This window comes from Hyla sarda, chromosome 1, assembly GCF_029499605.1.
Source record: "Hyla sarda isolate aHylSar1 chromosome 1, aHylSar1.hap1, whole genome shotgun sequence".
NCBI classification, from domain to species: domain Eukaryota; kingdom Metazoa; phylum Chordata; class Amphibia; order Anura; family Hylidae; genus Hyla; species Hyla sarda.
In genome coordinates this window covers 263,037,377-263,053,083 of record NC_079189.1, presented here as the reverse complement: position 1 = coordinate 263,053,083, position 15,707 = coordinate 263,037,377, and the positions used below count along the sequence as shown (strand labels likewise).

Genomic DNA, 15,707 nt, shown 5'->3' with positions numbered 1-15,707 from the left:
GCTCCATTAACTGAAAACATGCATAGAATGTGGAGCCTTGTTCAGAACCAAATTGTAAAAAAATCATTTTATTGTTCTAGTCTAAGATACTTTTATTTTTGTGTATTGTGGCACTCCTCAACCCAATCTTTTCTATACAATTTGTTTTAAAATTCCTCAATGGCAATGAATTTTCATCACTGAATTATCAGCAAGCTTAGTTATCTTATATTTTGTAGCCAAGTTGCCACAGTTTTGATCCTTTATATGTCCATTGCTTTGTGTGTGATTTTTTGTTAGTAAATAGTACTTAATGTTACAAAAAGGCCAATTATATGTTGACTTTTAATTTTGATCCTTAAGAAACTTCAAAGTTGCATTATAAGCTTACATAGCTTTTCCCCTCTATAATTATAACACGAAAGTATAGGTTCTTAAAGAGGTACTCCTGGAACCTGAGCTTATCAGACACCTACTCCCTATCCACAGAATAGGGTATAATTGTCTAAAGTTCAGTTCCCTGGAATTCCTCCTGAAAGTGTCCATGTCCTTTTTAAAAAAGACATGTGAAGTTTTATTTGATCATGATCTTAGTGCTGAGAACTCAACCGAGCAGATACTCCTATTTTTACAGGGCCCAGACTTATCACACTGTGTAAGAGAGTTTTTGCCCATAAAAATTAATCACTGCTCAGCTTTCAATTTACCAGAGCTTGTTGAGATATGAAAGCTGAGCTGTGATTGGTTTCTGTGGGAAAAACTCTCAGAGCCAAGGAGTCTTAAGCCTTAAGATTTATTTATTTTTTTTGCCCTGGCATTTGGAATGTGGTGGTGCATTTTGGTGGTGTGTGTGGGTGAGGGGTTTGACTTTTAAGACTCCGCCCAATTTCCTGCTGAATGGAGCAGTTGATAGCACGGGTTGCATCCATTCTCTGGAGCTGCCAGATATAGCTGAGTGCTATAGGATTTATAATGGGGAATATTCCCTAAAAACAGCACATATTTTTAACCCTTTCGCGACACATGACGAATTGTCTGTTATGGTGCCGTTCAGGGTGTATGAAATGGGCTCTGCCACTAATAGCAAGCATGCAGCTATTGCAGTGGGTGTACTGGGGAGGGACTATGGGTGTGTAGATGAGGAAACAAATTATGGCTTTTAAAGGGCAAGGAGGAAAAAACTAATGTACCCCAAAAACATTTTTTGGACCTGTTCTTAACACCTTAAGGACCGAGCATTTTTCAGTTTGTGCACTTTCCTTTTTTCACTCCCTACCTTTTAAAAATCATAACCCTTTCACTTTTGCACCTAAAAATTCATATGATGGCTTATTCTTTGCACCACCAATTCTACTTTGTAACGACAGCAGTCATTTTACCCCAAAATCTACGGCAAAACGGGGGGGGGGGAAATAATTGTGTGACAAAATGGAAGAAAAAAATGCCATTTTGTAACTTTTGGGGCTTCCGTTTCTACGCAGTAGATTATATTTTATTTTTTTATTCTGTAAAAATGACACCATCTTTATTCTGTATGTCCATATGATTAAAATGATAGCCTATTTATATAGGTTTGATTTTGTATTACTTATGGAAAAAATCATAACTACATGCAGGGAAATTTATGTTTTGAAATTGTCATCTTCTGACCCCCTATAACTTTTTTTTTTTCTACGTACAGAGCGGTATGGGGGCTCATTTTTTTGCATCGTGATCTGAAGTATTTATCGGTACCATTTTTGTTTTCATCTTACTTTTTGATCGCCTTTTATTCATTTATTTTATGGTATAAAAAGTTACCAAAAAACACTATTTTAGACTTTGGAATTTTATTGCCTGTACGCCATTGAATGTGCGGTTTAATTAACAATACATTTTATAGCTAGGACATTTACGCACGTGGCAGTACCACATGTTTGTTTTTATTGGCTTTTTTTTTTTTTTTTTTTTTTTTTTTTTTTTGGGGGGGGGGGGGGAAAAGGGAGTCACATTTTTATTAGGGAAGGGGTTAAATGATTAATTTTATTTTTTGCAATGTTATAGCCCCCATAGGGGACTATAACATGCAGTACGTTGATGCAATACATTGATCACTGCCATTGCAATGCCGTGATCATTGTTATTGGCGGTTGATTGCTCAAGCCTGTATTTCAGGCTTGGAGCAATCAACCGCCGATCGAATGCACAAGGAGGCAGGTAAGGGACCCTCCTGTTGCGTTCTAGCTGATCGGGACATCACGATTTTCCCACAATTGTCCCGATAAGCCCAACTGAGCTGCCGGGAAGCTTTTACTTTCACTTTAGACGCAGCAAACAACTTTTGCCGCATCTAAAGAGTTAATGCCGGACATCAGCCCAATTGACAATGTTCGGCATGAGCCGTGGGTTCTGGTTGCTTGTAGCAACCGGGAACCACCAGGTATGATGCGCGCTTACCTGCTGAGCACGCGTCATACCTCAGGAGCCGCATATGGATGTTTATAAATGTCCATATGCGGCAAGGGGTTAACAAAATATTATTGCTAAAGATGTGAAAAAATGGTTTAAAAAATAAAATACTGTCAGTCTCTTTCATTTTGCAAACTAATCCTTGTAACAGTCTTTGGTACAGCATGTGTGAAGGAGAATGTGGTGAATGGAGCACTCACCAGGTCCATATGAAGTTTCTTTATTTCATATCAAACATCATTGCAGCAGGGAGACAGGACGAATGGTGAATGTGGAGGGCTACGACAGTTTGCCACAAACACAATTTCTTCATTGTGAGGCCAGTAGAAGCACCTGTTGGTGTGAAACTGTTGTAGCCATCCTTGTTCCCTGTTTGACCGGTCTCCCTGCTACCTTGCTGTGATGTTTGATACGAAATTAAGAAACTTCATACGGACCTGGTGAGAGTGCTCCATTCACACCCATACCTTTTTGCTTCTTCTGTGGTCCAGCTTCTCGATCCTCCAGCTGTTTACCTGGTTTGACATATTGCAAATTGAAGTTGTGCCTGGTAATTTTCCCTTTGGCATGGTTTTTTTGGTACAGCAACTAAGTATTTTGGACCAATTTTCTGAGGGGAGAGGAGGGATGGTGTTCTCTTGTGCATCAGTGCAGTGTGTGAAGGCATACAGCCTTTTCAGAAGAGGAGCATTTCCATGCACGCTGACGAGCAAGGTGCTCAATAATTTGTAAAATGGTTTCTCTTGGTCAATTCATGAACTTATTTCTTGTGTATTTGCACCAAATACACATTGTTCTTTAGGGTTATAAAAAGCAGGCACTTTTTTACATTTGTTTGTGCAGACCCTATGATGAGGGGGGGGCGGCGGACGGTTGGCAAAAACTAAAGTACAACCTTGCATACAATCACATAAACAGATAACACAAGTAAGGCTCAATGTGCTTGCACCCCACTATTACATCGCCATAGGGTGTACACACCTCTACTGGATATGAAGTTAGAAAGTAAACACATACATATCAAACGCAAAATAAATAATCCTGTGCCATGTAGCAGCTCATACTATGCATGCCCCTAATAGCTAATCAGAAGGGGATCATTATTATGCAAAGTAATACATGCACCTCATGTACTGGCGCATGTACCCCTATCGCTATTCCCATGCATGCATTAGTTTGCTCTCTAACACTAGGAAACTGAATATTCTAGTGCAAGTGTGCAAAAAAAAATTATAACAAGTTCATTTATCTATACAAAGTCCTATATTATGGTAGATATTAAATATACATGGGTATAAAATTGAATTTGAAAATGTTTATATTAATTATGTGGATAAATATGATATAAATAGCCTGGTGAAATAAGTGAATTTAAAATGTGCATATGAACGTGAATACATTAACTCAATTAATATATATTTGTGTGTGTACACCTTCAATGTTCAAAATTAAGAAAACCTGCATGTCTTTGTAAATACAGGTACTCTTTAAAGTTAGTATACTAGATGCCAAAAGAAGAGGCTTAGAGAACCTGTAGCAAACCTCAAAAAATGCTTAATATTAAACTTTAAGTGTTTTGGGGTTGGCTAGAGGCCCTCTTTAAGAAGTCCCCTTCATACTGTGTTGTTGAGTTTAGTGCTAACAGTATGTAGAAAGTCTACATCTAGCCTATCCTTATGCTTACTAGTCCATCAGTGTTAGAATGGTGAGGGGCTGACCACCCTCAATGATTAGCTATTTAATGTGACCATGGCACTTGTATGAGTGCTGCAACCTCTTCCTTGTGTACATAACCATCTACATAACATTGAACTGGGTGCAACCAATTATGTTATGTTTTTTTACAAGGCTATCAGATCACTGTTAAGATATTTTAATAAATCAATCCTTTATTTTCTTTTTTTTTTCTTTAAATAATGGTGGTGTAGGGTAGAAATGGTGCCTTTCTTGCTTCTCTCCTCCTCTCTAGTTGTATAAAGTTTCTATTCAACTGTTTAAAGCCCCATTCACACTACCGTTGTCACACGGTAGTGTGACTGCCATCGGGGAGAATAGCGGGAGAGAAATACTGCTTTCGCGGTCTCCCTCCCGCTGAAAAAGTGGCGCCTGACGGACCCCATTGACTGTAATGAGGTCCATCGGGACCCTCTGTTGCCCATTGCGTCATGTCAAAATGACTGCCGTCAAACTAAAAAAATAAAAAATGTTGACGTCCGTTCTGGACAGGGCGCAATATCGGTGTGAAATAAGCCTTAGTCTGTTTTTAAACACTTGATAACATCCAGCATAGCAGATTCTAGATGATTTGTCAACAAGCTTTCCTATTTGTCGACCTGCTCTGTTTATATCCCTCTTTAGTTGTGGGGGGAAAAAAGCATAGGATTGTACTTTTTGTCAATTTTAAATATTGGTCTACTAATTTTTTGGGATCTTGTTAACTGATCATGTGACATACTAAAATCTTACATGGTGTACTGCCTTTAGAAAAAAGACCAAAAAAACGCATCAGCTCACAATGTAGCAGGTTAAGTCCAAGGTAGCTTCATATAAGGGAGCACAGATAAGTATTGCTAAGCCACATCCTCAGTGCGCAACAGTAGGAGATCCAACAAGGGGAGGATAATCCAGCTCCTCGTGTTGGATCTCCTACTGCTACCTTTTAGACTTTTATTTTTTCATTATTTTTTTTTTTTTTTTTTTTTGTGCTCTTGGTGTGCACTTCTAAGATCTGGTGGGATAGTGCACGTAAAGTATACATTAGATATAAAAATGACAGACGTAATACTGTTTTTTTTACTTTGTCATAAGGAGACACAAAACAAAAAAACTTGATTATATATGCCGAAGTACAACAATCAGTCTAGATAGGGATTTTTTAACCCTTTTACACTGACCTGCTGTTCATGTACTGCAGCTGCCCCCTAACGTACATGAATTTGATGGATGTATGTTCCCTACCCCAACCATACTAACTATGTAATGTACAATGAAGTGAGTTGAGAAGCGGAGCTTTCTTCAAAGATGGCGAGTGCCGGCTGGTATTAGCAGCCGACACTCAAAGACCCACATAAGCGATTGCGCTAAAATTATGCAATTGGTAGCCATTGCAGCATTTAAAAGGCCATGGTGGAAGTAAATACGAAGATTGGCTTGGTTGTTAATGTCTGCTTTATTATTCCATATCTTTATCTCTACATAAAATATAAATTTGTATGGATAGATATCCATTTCTGTATGAAGAGACACATCAGATATTTTTTGCAGTAGATCGCTACATACTAGAAGTACAGAGATCAGTAGAAGGTAACCCAAAGTATTGCATATCAGGTACACTGTACTAAAATTGTACTCTTTATACTGGGGCTGTACTCAAACTTTTTGCGTAGGTACTAGTTGATTTTTACATTTTAAGAAACCGCTGACTTGTGTATGTGGTTGACTTCTGTTGTTGCTTAGTAGTAACATTTACAAGAAATAGTGGTTGTAATCTGATGACTGACACTTTGAGAATGATAATCTACCTACTTCTTCCTTTAATATATTAGTGTGTATTTCTATTGCACACTTACAGGAACAATTTCAATAAGGGCCATAAATATTAGAGAATGGTTTCTAGAACCGTTCTCAGTACAATTTTAAAATGAAATAAGAAGGTGGAGGTAGAACATATTACTTCCTATGTATGTGCTGGTAACGTGACCCTAAAGGCTCTCCTGCATGTCCTGCAGTAAATCATGTGTAGTAATTCATTTTATCAGATTGATTAAAAAAAATAAAGGTTTATTGCAGGTGAAATATCCACCTATATTGACCTTATACACATATTGATTCTTCTGTATACCTTTTGCATTATCGACAGTCTTTCTGTAATACTATATCTTGCTTATAAGTGTGTACAATCTATTTCAAGTCCATCAATTGCAATATATTTCTTTAGCCAAAAAAAATAACTTTTACTCTTCCTTTCATTTTGAGGTATCGTTTGCACGTCCAAGTTCAGAAAACATCAAGGATGCAAACTTGTACATCAGTGGACTTCCAAGGACGATGACACAGAAAGATGTTGAAGATATGTTTTCTGGGTTTGGCCGCATCATAAATTCTCGCGTTCTTGTTGATCAGGCTACGGGTAAGTAATGTCAAGTAGTTTTTTTTTTAAATCTTTGTACAGCATCAGATTTAGCTTGCATAGCTTAGTGAGCTCCACCTGCTGATTCCATTTAAATGACAGGGTAACAGACATAACAGATCTGCAGCCTATGTTACACAGCAACGAGCGAGTCGCCAAGCGCATGCGCAGTGTACTCAGACATCCCTCTCACTCCGCAAAGTCTGAGTACACTGCGAGTGGGGACTCGCAGGTCCCTGTGTGGCTGCTCATAGCGGTGGATTGCTGCTGTGAACAGGATACTGGGAGAAAAAGTTGGAGGCACACTATAGGTTATAGGTTACTGCAGTGAATATGCTGAGAATGTTACTGCCTTTGCTATCAATTGCTTTTGTGGAACTAGCTGAGATGGCAGCTTTGGTAACCTATGAGTGTACTGGGTCTACAGACTCTGTGGGCACATATACCGCAAGATGTCATAGAGAACCAGTACACCTTCATGTCCAACCATATCTAATCTTGCATCCAGGCCAGTGGTGGCCTAACTGGGTATTAGAGCCTCCTTTCAATTAAACACTTCCTAATAAACATATCCTTTATCATCATCTATGAGGAGGTCAATTATAGATTGGTCTGGGGTGAAGCTGTGGGTGATAGATATCTGGACTTTTCTAAGGCGTTTGATACTGTGCCTCACAAAAGGTTAGTACATAAAATGAGGATGCTGGGACTAGGGGAGGCTATATGTAAATGGGGAAAAAGTGACGGAAAAAAAAAAAACAGGAAGCAGAAGGTTGGTATCAATTAATTCTACTCTGGTTGGGTGATAGTTTCTAGTGGGGTACCACAGGGGTCAGTACTGGGTCCACCTGTTAGAGTAGAATTTTTATACAGTAACCCCCCCGACATGCGATGGCCCCGACATATGATCAAATCGACATACGATGGCCTCTCGGAGGCCGTCGCATGTCGATGTCAGCATCGACATACGATGCTTTTATATGTCGGGGCCATCGCATTAACTGCTATCCGACAGCATAAAATGCTTAAGCTGCTGTCGGACAGCAGTTTAAGCATCGCGGACAGGTTCACTTGCCTATCCCCGCTGCTCCGGGTCCACTTCGCGATCCTCCGGCGTCTTCTACATCTTCTCCGGGGTCCGGCCCTCGCCGTCCCGGCGCCGCAACGTAATAACGTCACCAGAAAGCGAGGCCCAGACACCGGAGAAGAGGCAGAAAAAGCCAGAGGATCCCGAAGAAGATGCCGGAGCAGCGGGACAGCATCGGGAGCGGTGAGGACGCGGTCCGGAGCGGCAGGGACAGGTGAGTATAACTTCCTATACTTTACATTGCACGAATCCCTCAACATACGATGGATTCGACAAACGATGGGTCGTTTGGAGCAAATTACCATCGTATGTTGAGGGACCACTGTATTTGCAGATGGAACTAAACTGGCTACGGTGAACACAACAAAGCATGATTTTAGGATGATCTCAATGTTTTTTTTTTCTTCAACCTTACAAACTGTTAGTATATATCATTCACACACACAACTTCCCTACTTGATCACAGCTGCATTATAGCATTTTTCTTAGAGGCATTGGGGGAGATTTATCAAAGGAAACTTGCCTAGTTGCCCATAGCAACCAATCAGATCACTTCTTTCATTTTGCAAAGGTGTTAAAAAAAAAAATCTTCTTTGTTGCTATGGGCAACTGCAACTTTTCCTCTGCATGAGGTTTGATAAATCTCCCCCGTTATTCAGGAAGCAGGATCATTCCTATCGCCTGATGCCGGGGACATGTAGTTCCCGGGCAGGTGAATTTTTCAGGCTGCTAGCCCTACTTTGGGCAATCAGGGCCAGACCTGAAAGCCCCTGAAAAATACAGCGGCGCTTAGGGTGTATGAAGCGGCCCCCTGACTTGAAACTGCTCTACACCCGGAAGTCCCCAGCTGATTTTAGTAGGAATAGCTGGCATACAGCGATCCACGGCGGCTATTAAACCTTCAAATCGCTGCTGTCAAAGTTAACAGCTTCATCTTAAGGGACAGGTAAATGCTCCCTGGTGGGCTGTAAATGATGTTAATGTAAAAAAACTGAATTGATTAGATAGATAGATATAGATAGATAGAGATAGATAGATAGAGATAGAGATATATAGATATATAGATATATAGATATATAGATATATAGATATAGATATAGATATAGATATAGATAGATAGATATATATATATATATATATATATATATATATATATATATATATATATATATTCGAGTATAAGCAGAGACCCCTAATTTCAACCCAAAATCCCAGGAAAAGTTATTGACTCGAGTATAACCCCCCCCGGTCATCATCCAGACCCGTCATTAACATCCTCATCATCATCCCACACATCCCCCCTTCATCATCCCACACATCCCCCCTTCATCATCCCCTTATCATCCCGCACATCCCCCTTCATCATCCCCTTATCATCCCACACATCCCCCCTTCATCATCCCCTTGTAATCATCCCACACCCCCCCCCCCTTCATCATCCCCACCCCCCTTCATCATCCCCACACCCCCCCTTCATCATCCTCGTCTCATCATTCGCCCTCAGTGGTCTTCAACCTGCGGACCTCCAGAGGTTTCAAAACTACAACTCCCAGCAAGCCCGGGCAGCCATCGGATGTCCGGGCTTGCTGGGAGTTGTAGTTTTGAAACCTCCGGAGGTCCGCAGGTTGAAGACCACTGCGGCCTTCAACATCATCCAGCCCCCTCTCACCCCCTTTAGTTCTGAGTACTCACCTCCGCTCGGCGTTGGTCCGGTCCTGCAGGGCTGTCCGGAGAGGAGGTGGTCCGGGCTGCTATCTTCACCGGGGGCGCCTCTTCTCCGCGCTTCCGGCCCGGAATAGAGGCGTTGCCTTGACAACGACGCAGAAGTACGTTGGCAATGAACGCACCTCTGCGTCGTTGTCACGGCAACGTGACTATTCTGAGGCCGGGCCCGAAGCGCTTAGAAGAGGCCTCCCCGGTGAAGATAGCAGCCCGGAACCACTATCCCACCGGACCACCTCCTCTCCGGACAGTCCTGCAGGACCGGACCAGCGCCGAGCGGAGGTGAGTACTGTACAGAACTAAAGGGGGGTGAGAGGGGGCTGGATGATGTTGAAGGCCGCAGTGGTCTTCAACCTGCGGACCTCCGAAGGTTTCAAAACTACAACTCCCAGCAAGCCCGGACAGCCGATGGCTGCCCGGGCTTGCTGGGAGATGTAGTTTTGAAACCTCTGGAAGTCCGCAGGTTGAAGACCACTGCGGGTGGGGGAGTTCACTCGAGTATAAGCAGAGGGGGGTGTTTTCAGCACGAAAAATCGTGCTGAAAAACTCGGCTTATACTCGAGTATATACGGGGTGTGTGTGTGTGTGTGTGTGTATATATGTGTATATATATATATATATATATAGATAGATAGATAGATAGATAGATAGATAGATAGATAGATAGATAGATAGATTATAGAATATATATATATCTCTATTATTATACACATACACACAGTGGTCCCTCAACATACAATGGTAATTTGTTCCAAACTACCCATCGTTTGTCGAATCCATCGTATGTTGGGGGATTTGTGCAAAATAAGGTATAGGAAGTTACACTCTCCTGTCCCCGCCGCTCCGGACCGTGTCCTCGCCGCTCCCCATGCTGTCCCGCTGCTCCGGCGTCTTCTTCCGGATCCTCCGCCTTTTTCCGCATCTTCTCCGGGGTGCGGGCCTCGCTTTCTGGTGACGTTATTACATTGCGGCGCCGGGACAGCGTGCCCACTGACGTAATGACGCCGGAAAGTGTGGCCCGGACCCCGGAGAAGATGCAGAAAACACCGGAGGATCGTGAAGTGGACCCGGAGCAGCGGGAATAGGTAAGTGAACCTGTCCGGGATGCTTAAACTGCTATCCGACAGCAGCTTAAGCATTTTGCGCTGTCGGATAGCAGTTAATGCGATGGCCCCGACATATAAAAGCATCGTCTGTCGATGCTGACATCGACATGCGATTGCCTGTGTGTGTGTGTATATATGTATATATGTATATACATACACACACATATACACACACACATTTTAATATTTTAACCCCCCCGACATATGATAAAATCGACATACGATGCTTTTATATGTCGGGGCCATCGCATTAACTGCTATCCGACAGCGCAAAATGCTTAAGCTGCTGTCGGATAGCAGTTTAAGCGTCCCTGGCAGGTTCGCTTACCTATTCCCACTGCTCCGGGTCCACTTCGCAATCCTCCAGTGTCTTGCGCATCTTCTCCAGGGTCCGGGCCTTGCTTTCCGGCGTCGTTATTACGTCACTACGCACGCCGCGCCGGCGCAGCAGCGAAATAAAGTCACCAGAAAGCGAGGCCCGGACCCTGCAGAAGATGCGCAAGACACCGGAGCAGCGGGGCAGCATTGGGAGCGGTGAGGACCTGGTCCGGAGCGACGGGGACAGGCGAGTACAGCTTCCTATACTTTACATTGCACGGATCCCTCAACATACGATGGATTCGACAAACGATGGGTTGTTTGGAACGAATTACCATCGTATGTTGAGGGACCACTGTATATACACAGAGGCGCACACACACACACACACACACAGACACACACACGTAGGTGTGTGTGTGTGTGTGTGTGTGTGTGTGTATATATATATATATATATATATATATATATATACACACTATATATAATATATACACATACGTGTGTATGTATATATATATATATCCGTGTGTATTTTATATATATATATATATATATATATATATATATATATATATATTATAATCTCTCTCATACACACACCTGTGTGTGTATTATATAATATATACATACATACACACACCGGGGGGTGTGTGTGTATTATATAAAAATAAATAAAATTATATAATATAATATAGGTTTTTTTTTTTAACATCCCAGAAAAAAAAGTAGAAGGCTATTTAAAAACTCAGGTCGATACCAAAATGGTACTGATACAAACACATTGTGGCGCAAAAAAAAAATTAGCCCTCATACAACCTGGTATATGAAAAAATAAGTTACAAGGGTCAGAAAATGACAATAAAAAAAAAATTCTAAAGTTAAGAAATTTGGGGTGGAGGAGTGCAAAAACGAAAATTGGCCAGAGCAAGTGGATTGTCATGAGGGACAAGTAGAGTGTGCTCCTGTTTCAGTCCTATGGACAAGTAGATTTAAAAAAAGAAAAATTCCACACCCCTGTTGTAATCAAACCATGGAGGAAATCATGCCCACGTGGTGGCAAAAGATCTCAATGTTGCAAGAAAAGCTAATACCTTTCTTGCTTCCTATGTGACTCCTCATTTTAACATCTCATAGTTATTGAGAGCGAATATTTCATGATAAATGAAATGTTTTTTTTTTTTTTTTCTGTGTAGCGTGTTTCTTTGTTTTTAGGACTGACTAGTGTATTAATGCTGCCTACTTCCTAAATTTTATTTTTAATCACTACTTTAAGGTTTATCCCGTGGCGTTGCATTTATACGTTTTGACAAACGATCAGAAGCAGAAGAAGCAATTGCAAGCTTCAATGGCCATAAACCACCAGGCTCATCTGAACCAATCACAGTAAAGTTTGCTGCTAATCCAAACCAGAATAAAAACATGGCACTTCTTTCTCAGCTGTGTCATTCTCCAGCACGGCGGTTTGGAGGCCCTGTTCACCACCAGGCTCAAAGATTCAGGTATGTAATGTATTAGCTGCTACAGTCATACTAAATTATGGTCTGTTTTCTCAAGGCTGACTTTTAAAGAGGTTCTACAGTGACTAAAAACTATCCCCTATCAAGTGCCTGATTGTGGGTGTCATAACCCTGGAGCCCCCTCTGCCATCTCCAGAAGAAGACCCGGCTACTCACCAATACTTTGAGCAGAGCACCCCCACCCTAAGACGTACTGTCCGCTCAGCCATTTACCGGCAGAGATTGGGTCCTATCCTGTGAACTCCCAGTTACCCAGTAAACTCCCTTAACTGTAATAACTACATTAAAAGTTTGCTGCTTATGGCTATTTAAAGTCTAACCTACATTTTTAGTCCATGTTTATAATTTTCAGTTCAGGACAGATTTATATTCGTGTTAAATTGGGTGAGGTAGTGCTGAAGTGTAAGAGTCTGGGAGAACAATGTACGGTAAATATTTGTCGTCCCTGACATGTATTGTATTTATACATTTCTTCCTCTTCTCTTTTGAAATAGGTTTTCGCCAATGGGGGTAGATCATATGAGTAATATATCTGGTGTGAATGTTGCCAGCAATGCTTCTTCTGGATGGTGCATCTTCATTTATAACCTTGGCCAAGACGCAGATGAAGGAATCCTTTGGCAGATGTTTGGTCCATTTGGTGCTGTCACTAATGTGAAGGTTATCCGTGATTTTAACACCAACAAGTGCAAAGGTTTTGGCTTTGTGACCATGACAAACTATGAAGAAGCAGCCATGGCCATTGCAAGTCTGAATGGATACCGTCTAGGAGACAAGACCTTACAAGTTTCTTTCAAAACCAGCAAGTCCCACAAATAACTTGCTCTTAATTGTCTTTTGTATGAAATAGAGGAAATAAGTTTGACAAAGTTGGGGGAAGACTTTTCTTTGTTAGTGTAAAACTCATTCGCGCCAATTTTCACAAGTGTGTTTTTGTCTTAGTCTAAATGAAAAGTGGGAAAAGATTTTTTTATACTCTGGGGATGCAACATACATGTTCAAATGTTTGAGAGATCCCAACATGTTAGACCAATTTTAAGTTCCTTAAGTTATTTACTTTAAATATACAAATAAAATATGAATAACATTAAATGTACCCTATGGATGAAGATAACTTTAAGCATGCGTTAACCTTGAAGACTTAAAGAAGGTTTGCTCTGTGGGTTTCTATTTTCCAGACTCTGGAAATAACTTTTTTAATCAAGCTGTCAAGGTGCCAGCTTAGGTATTTGTGTAGATATATATATAAATAAACATTTGTTTTTCATTTTTTTTCTACCCTCCCTCTTCTCACTACAGCCTGACCTTAAGTTTTCTAAAAGCCACATTTTTAGTTACTCAAAATGATTTGTCAACAGGTCTATATTACGGTGTACAGCTTCCTAGATTAATGTCAAAGATATGTCCATTATCTTTATAGCATTTCATAGAAATGCAGCTTGTTTCCAGAGGCAACAGCCTTCTATACGCTTCTTATTTTATGTTTTCTAACAAAAGTTAAATATGCCTCTGATTTCCTCTATATTCATTTGAGGGTTTTCTTAGAACCATTTTAAAAACTAAACATGTTTTTTTTGGCTTGGTTTGAACAATGGTTCTAAAAAGCAGGAATGGATTTTTTTTTAATTTTACCCAAGCCAGTTTCTTGTTTTTTTTTCTCTTAAATAGGCCATATGAGAGGCAGGGAAGGACCAAAGAGTTCTTTGTGCATTAACTGAACTCTAAAAAAAACAAACATATTTCTTCTTATAAATTTTTTTTCCTCCATTGCGTCACATATTGTGCATTGTGCACTTTGTATTGGTACAGTTTAGATGAGTTAGTGTATACTTTTGAAGTAGAAGTAAAATGTATGATTTTGAACTAAGATTACTGTTTTAATAACACTTGTAAACATTTGAGCATTGTGCTTTTTCCTAATTTTTTTCTTTTTTTTTTCTTTTTTGGTTTCATGAATTTATTTTGTAGAAGTAATGACAATTTGCGTTTAAAAGCTTAATTTCCTTAAAGTTAAAATATTAACAGCATATTTAATTAAGTAAAATTCAATCCCCTTAATTTTCTACAGAATGCCTTGAGTTTTGTTTTGTTTCTCTTTATTTTGCTTTTTTGTGTTTGTTTGTTTTACTTTAAGACCATTAAATTTGATTTTGTTTTGCTCAAATTTTGTTTTCGTTTTTTTCTTTTGGTTTTGTTTTCTTTTGGTAACTAAATGCTTTCAGGCTTTTACATGTAGGAGTCTAAAAATTGATTTGTTTTTTATTTTAAAGTCTAAACAAATGTTACATTTCATGCAAATTTAACTTTTTATGCTTTAAAACAAATGGGATTTGTAGGGTGCTGTTGTTTTAGAGCAGGAGAGAGACTGCTCAAGCAGTAATCTTTCTCCCGCTATTCTCCCTGACTCCCCCCCCCCCCCCCCCCCCCCCCGATGGCTGTCACACTGCGGTGTCCTAATGGCAGTGTGAAAGTAGCCTTAAACAGAACTGGTTTGATATATGTATTTATAGACTAGCTTTTACAAATTTGCTTTAGTTGTTTAATTGAAAAAAAAACACAAATTCAGTTTCAGACAGATGAAATATACAGTTTCTTCTGAATGATCAACATGGTGTACTCATCATTATAAGGTACAAAAGACAATTTGTGGATTAATGCTTTTAAGGGTGCGTTCACACGTGGGTATTTTTGCTGTAGGTCTGTTGTAAATCTGCAAAAGCAAATCTGCGGCAGAAAATTTGCTCCTGTGAACGAGCCCTAAGGATGTTTTGCCCATATCTAGCAGACACTATCTAAATTATTTTTTTAGTTTATTTTAGTTATTTTTACATTGAAATTCAGTATTGGATCTAGCTTTTTAGTATTAAGTTATGTCTTTGCTACTAAATTGTTAGAACATATGAGCCTTTAAATCATTCTTGAGTAATCAGGAGACAAAATGTCTTTGGTGCATCTAGCTAATTCCCAGTCTACCTAAATAGTTTCATATTTAATTGTCCAGTGTGTATTTTATTTACTGAGGTTACACTGTATTTAATTCCACATAGCTAAGGCTTTTTAAAGTTCAGTATTTGATGTATTTGGAGTTAAAGGGGTACTCCACTGGAAAACAATATCATTTTTTTTTTTTTTTTTTTTGTTAAATCAACTGGTGCCAGAATGTTAAACAGATTTGTAAATTACTTCTATTAAAAAATCTCAATCCTTCCAGTACTTATCAGCTACTGTTTGCTCCACAGGAAGCTCTTTTTAAATTTCCTTTCTGCCTGACCACAGTGCTCTCTGACACCTCTATCCGTTTTATGAACTGTCCAGAGTAGGAGCAAATCCCCATTGAAAACCTATCCTGCTCTGGACAGTTACTAAAATGGACAGAGGTGTCAATAGAGAGCACGGTG

At 40.0% G+C, this 15,707-nt stretch overlaps 1 protein-coding gene across 2 annotated transcripts in view; it reads left to right on the top strand.

Annotated features, from left to right (window-relative positions):
• Positions 1 to 14,044, top strand: part of ELAVL1 (ELAV like RNA binding protein 1) — a 54,791-nt gene extending 40,747 nt beyond the window's left edge. For both annotated transcript variants that reach the window (XM_056571460.1, XM_056571452.1), the window contains 3 exons: positions 6,403 to 6,556; positions 12,066 to 12,291; positions 12,804 to 14,044. In XM_056571460.1, the coding sequence (XP_056427435.1) occupies positions 6,403 to 6,556; positions 12,066 to 12,291; positions 12,804 to 13,128 (705 nt within the window). In that variant the 3' untranslated portion in view covers positions 13,129 to 14,044. The remainder of the gene's footprint in view (positions 1 to 6,402; positions 6,557 to 12,065; positions 12,292 to 12,803) is intronic.
• Positions 14,045 to 15,707: the final 1,663 nt, after the last annotated feature.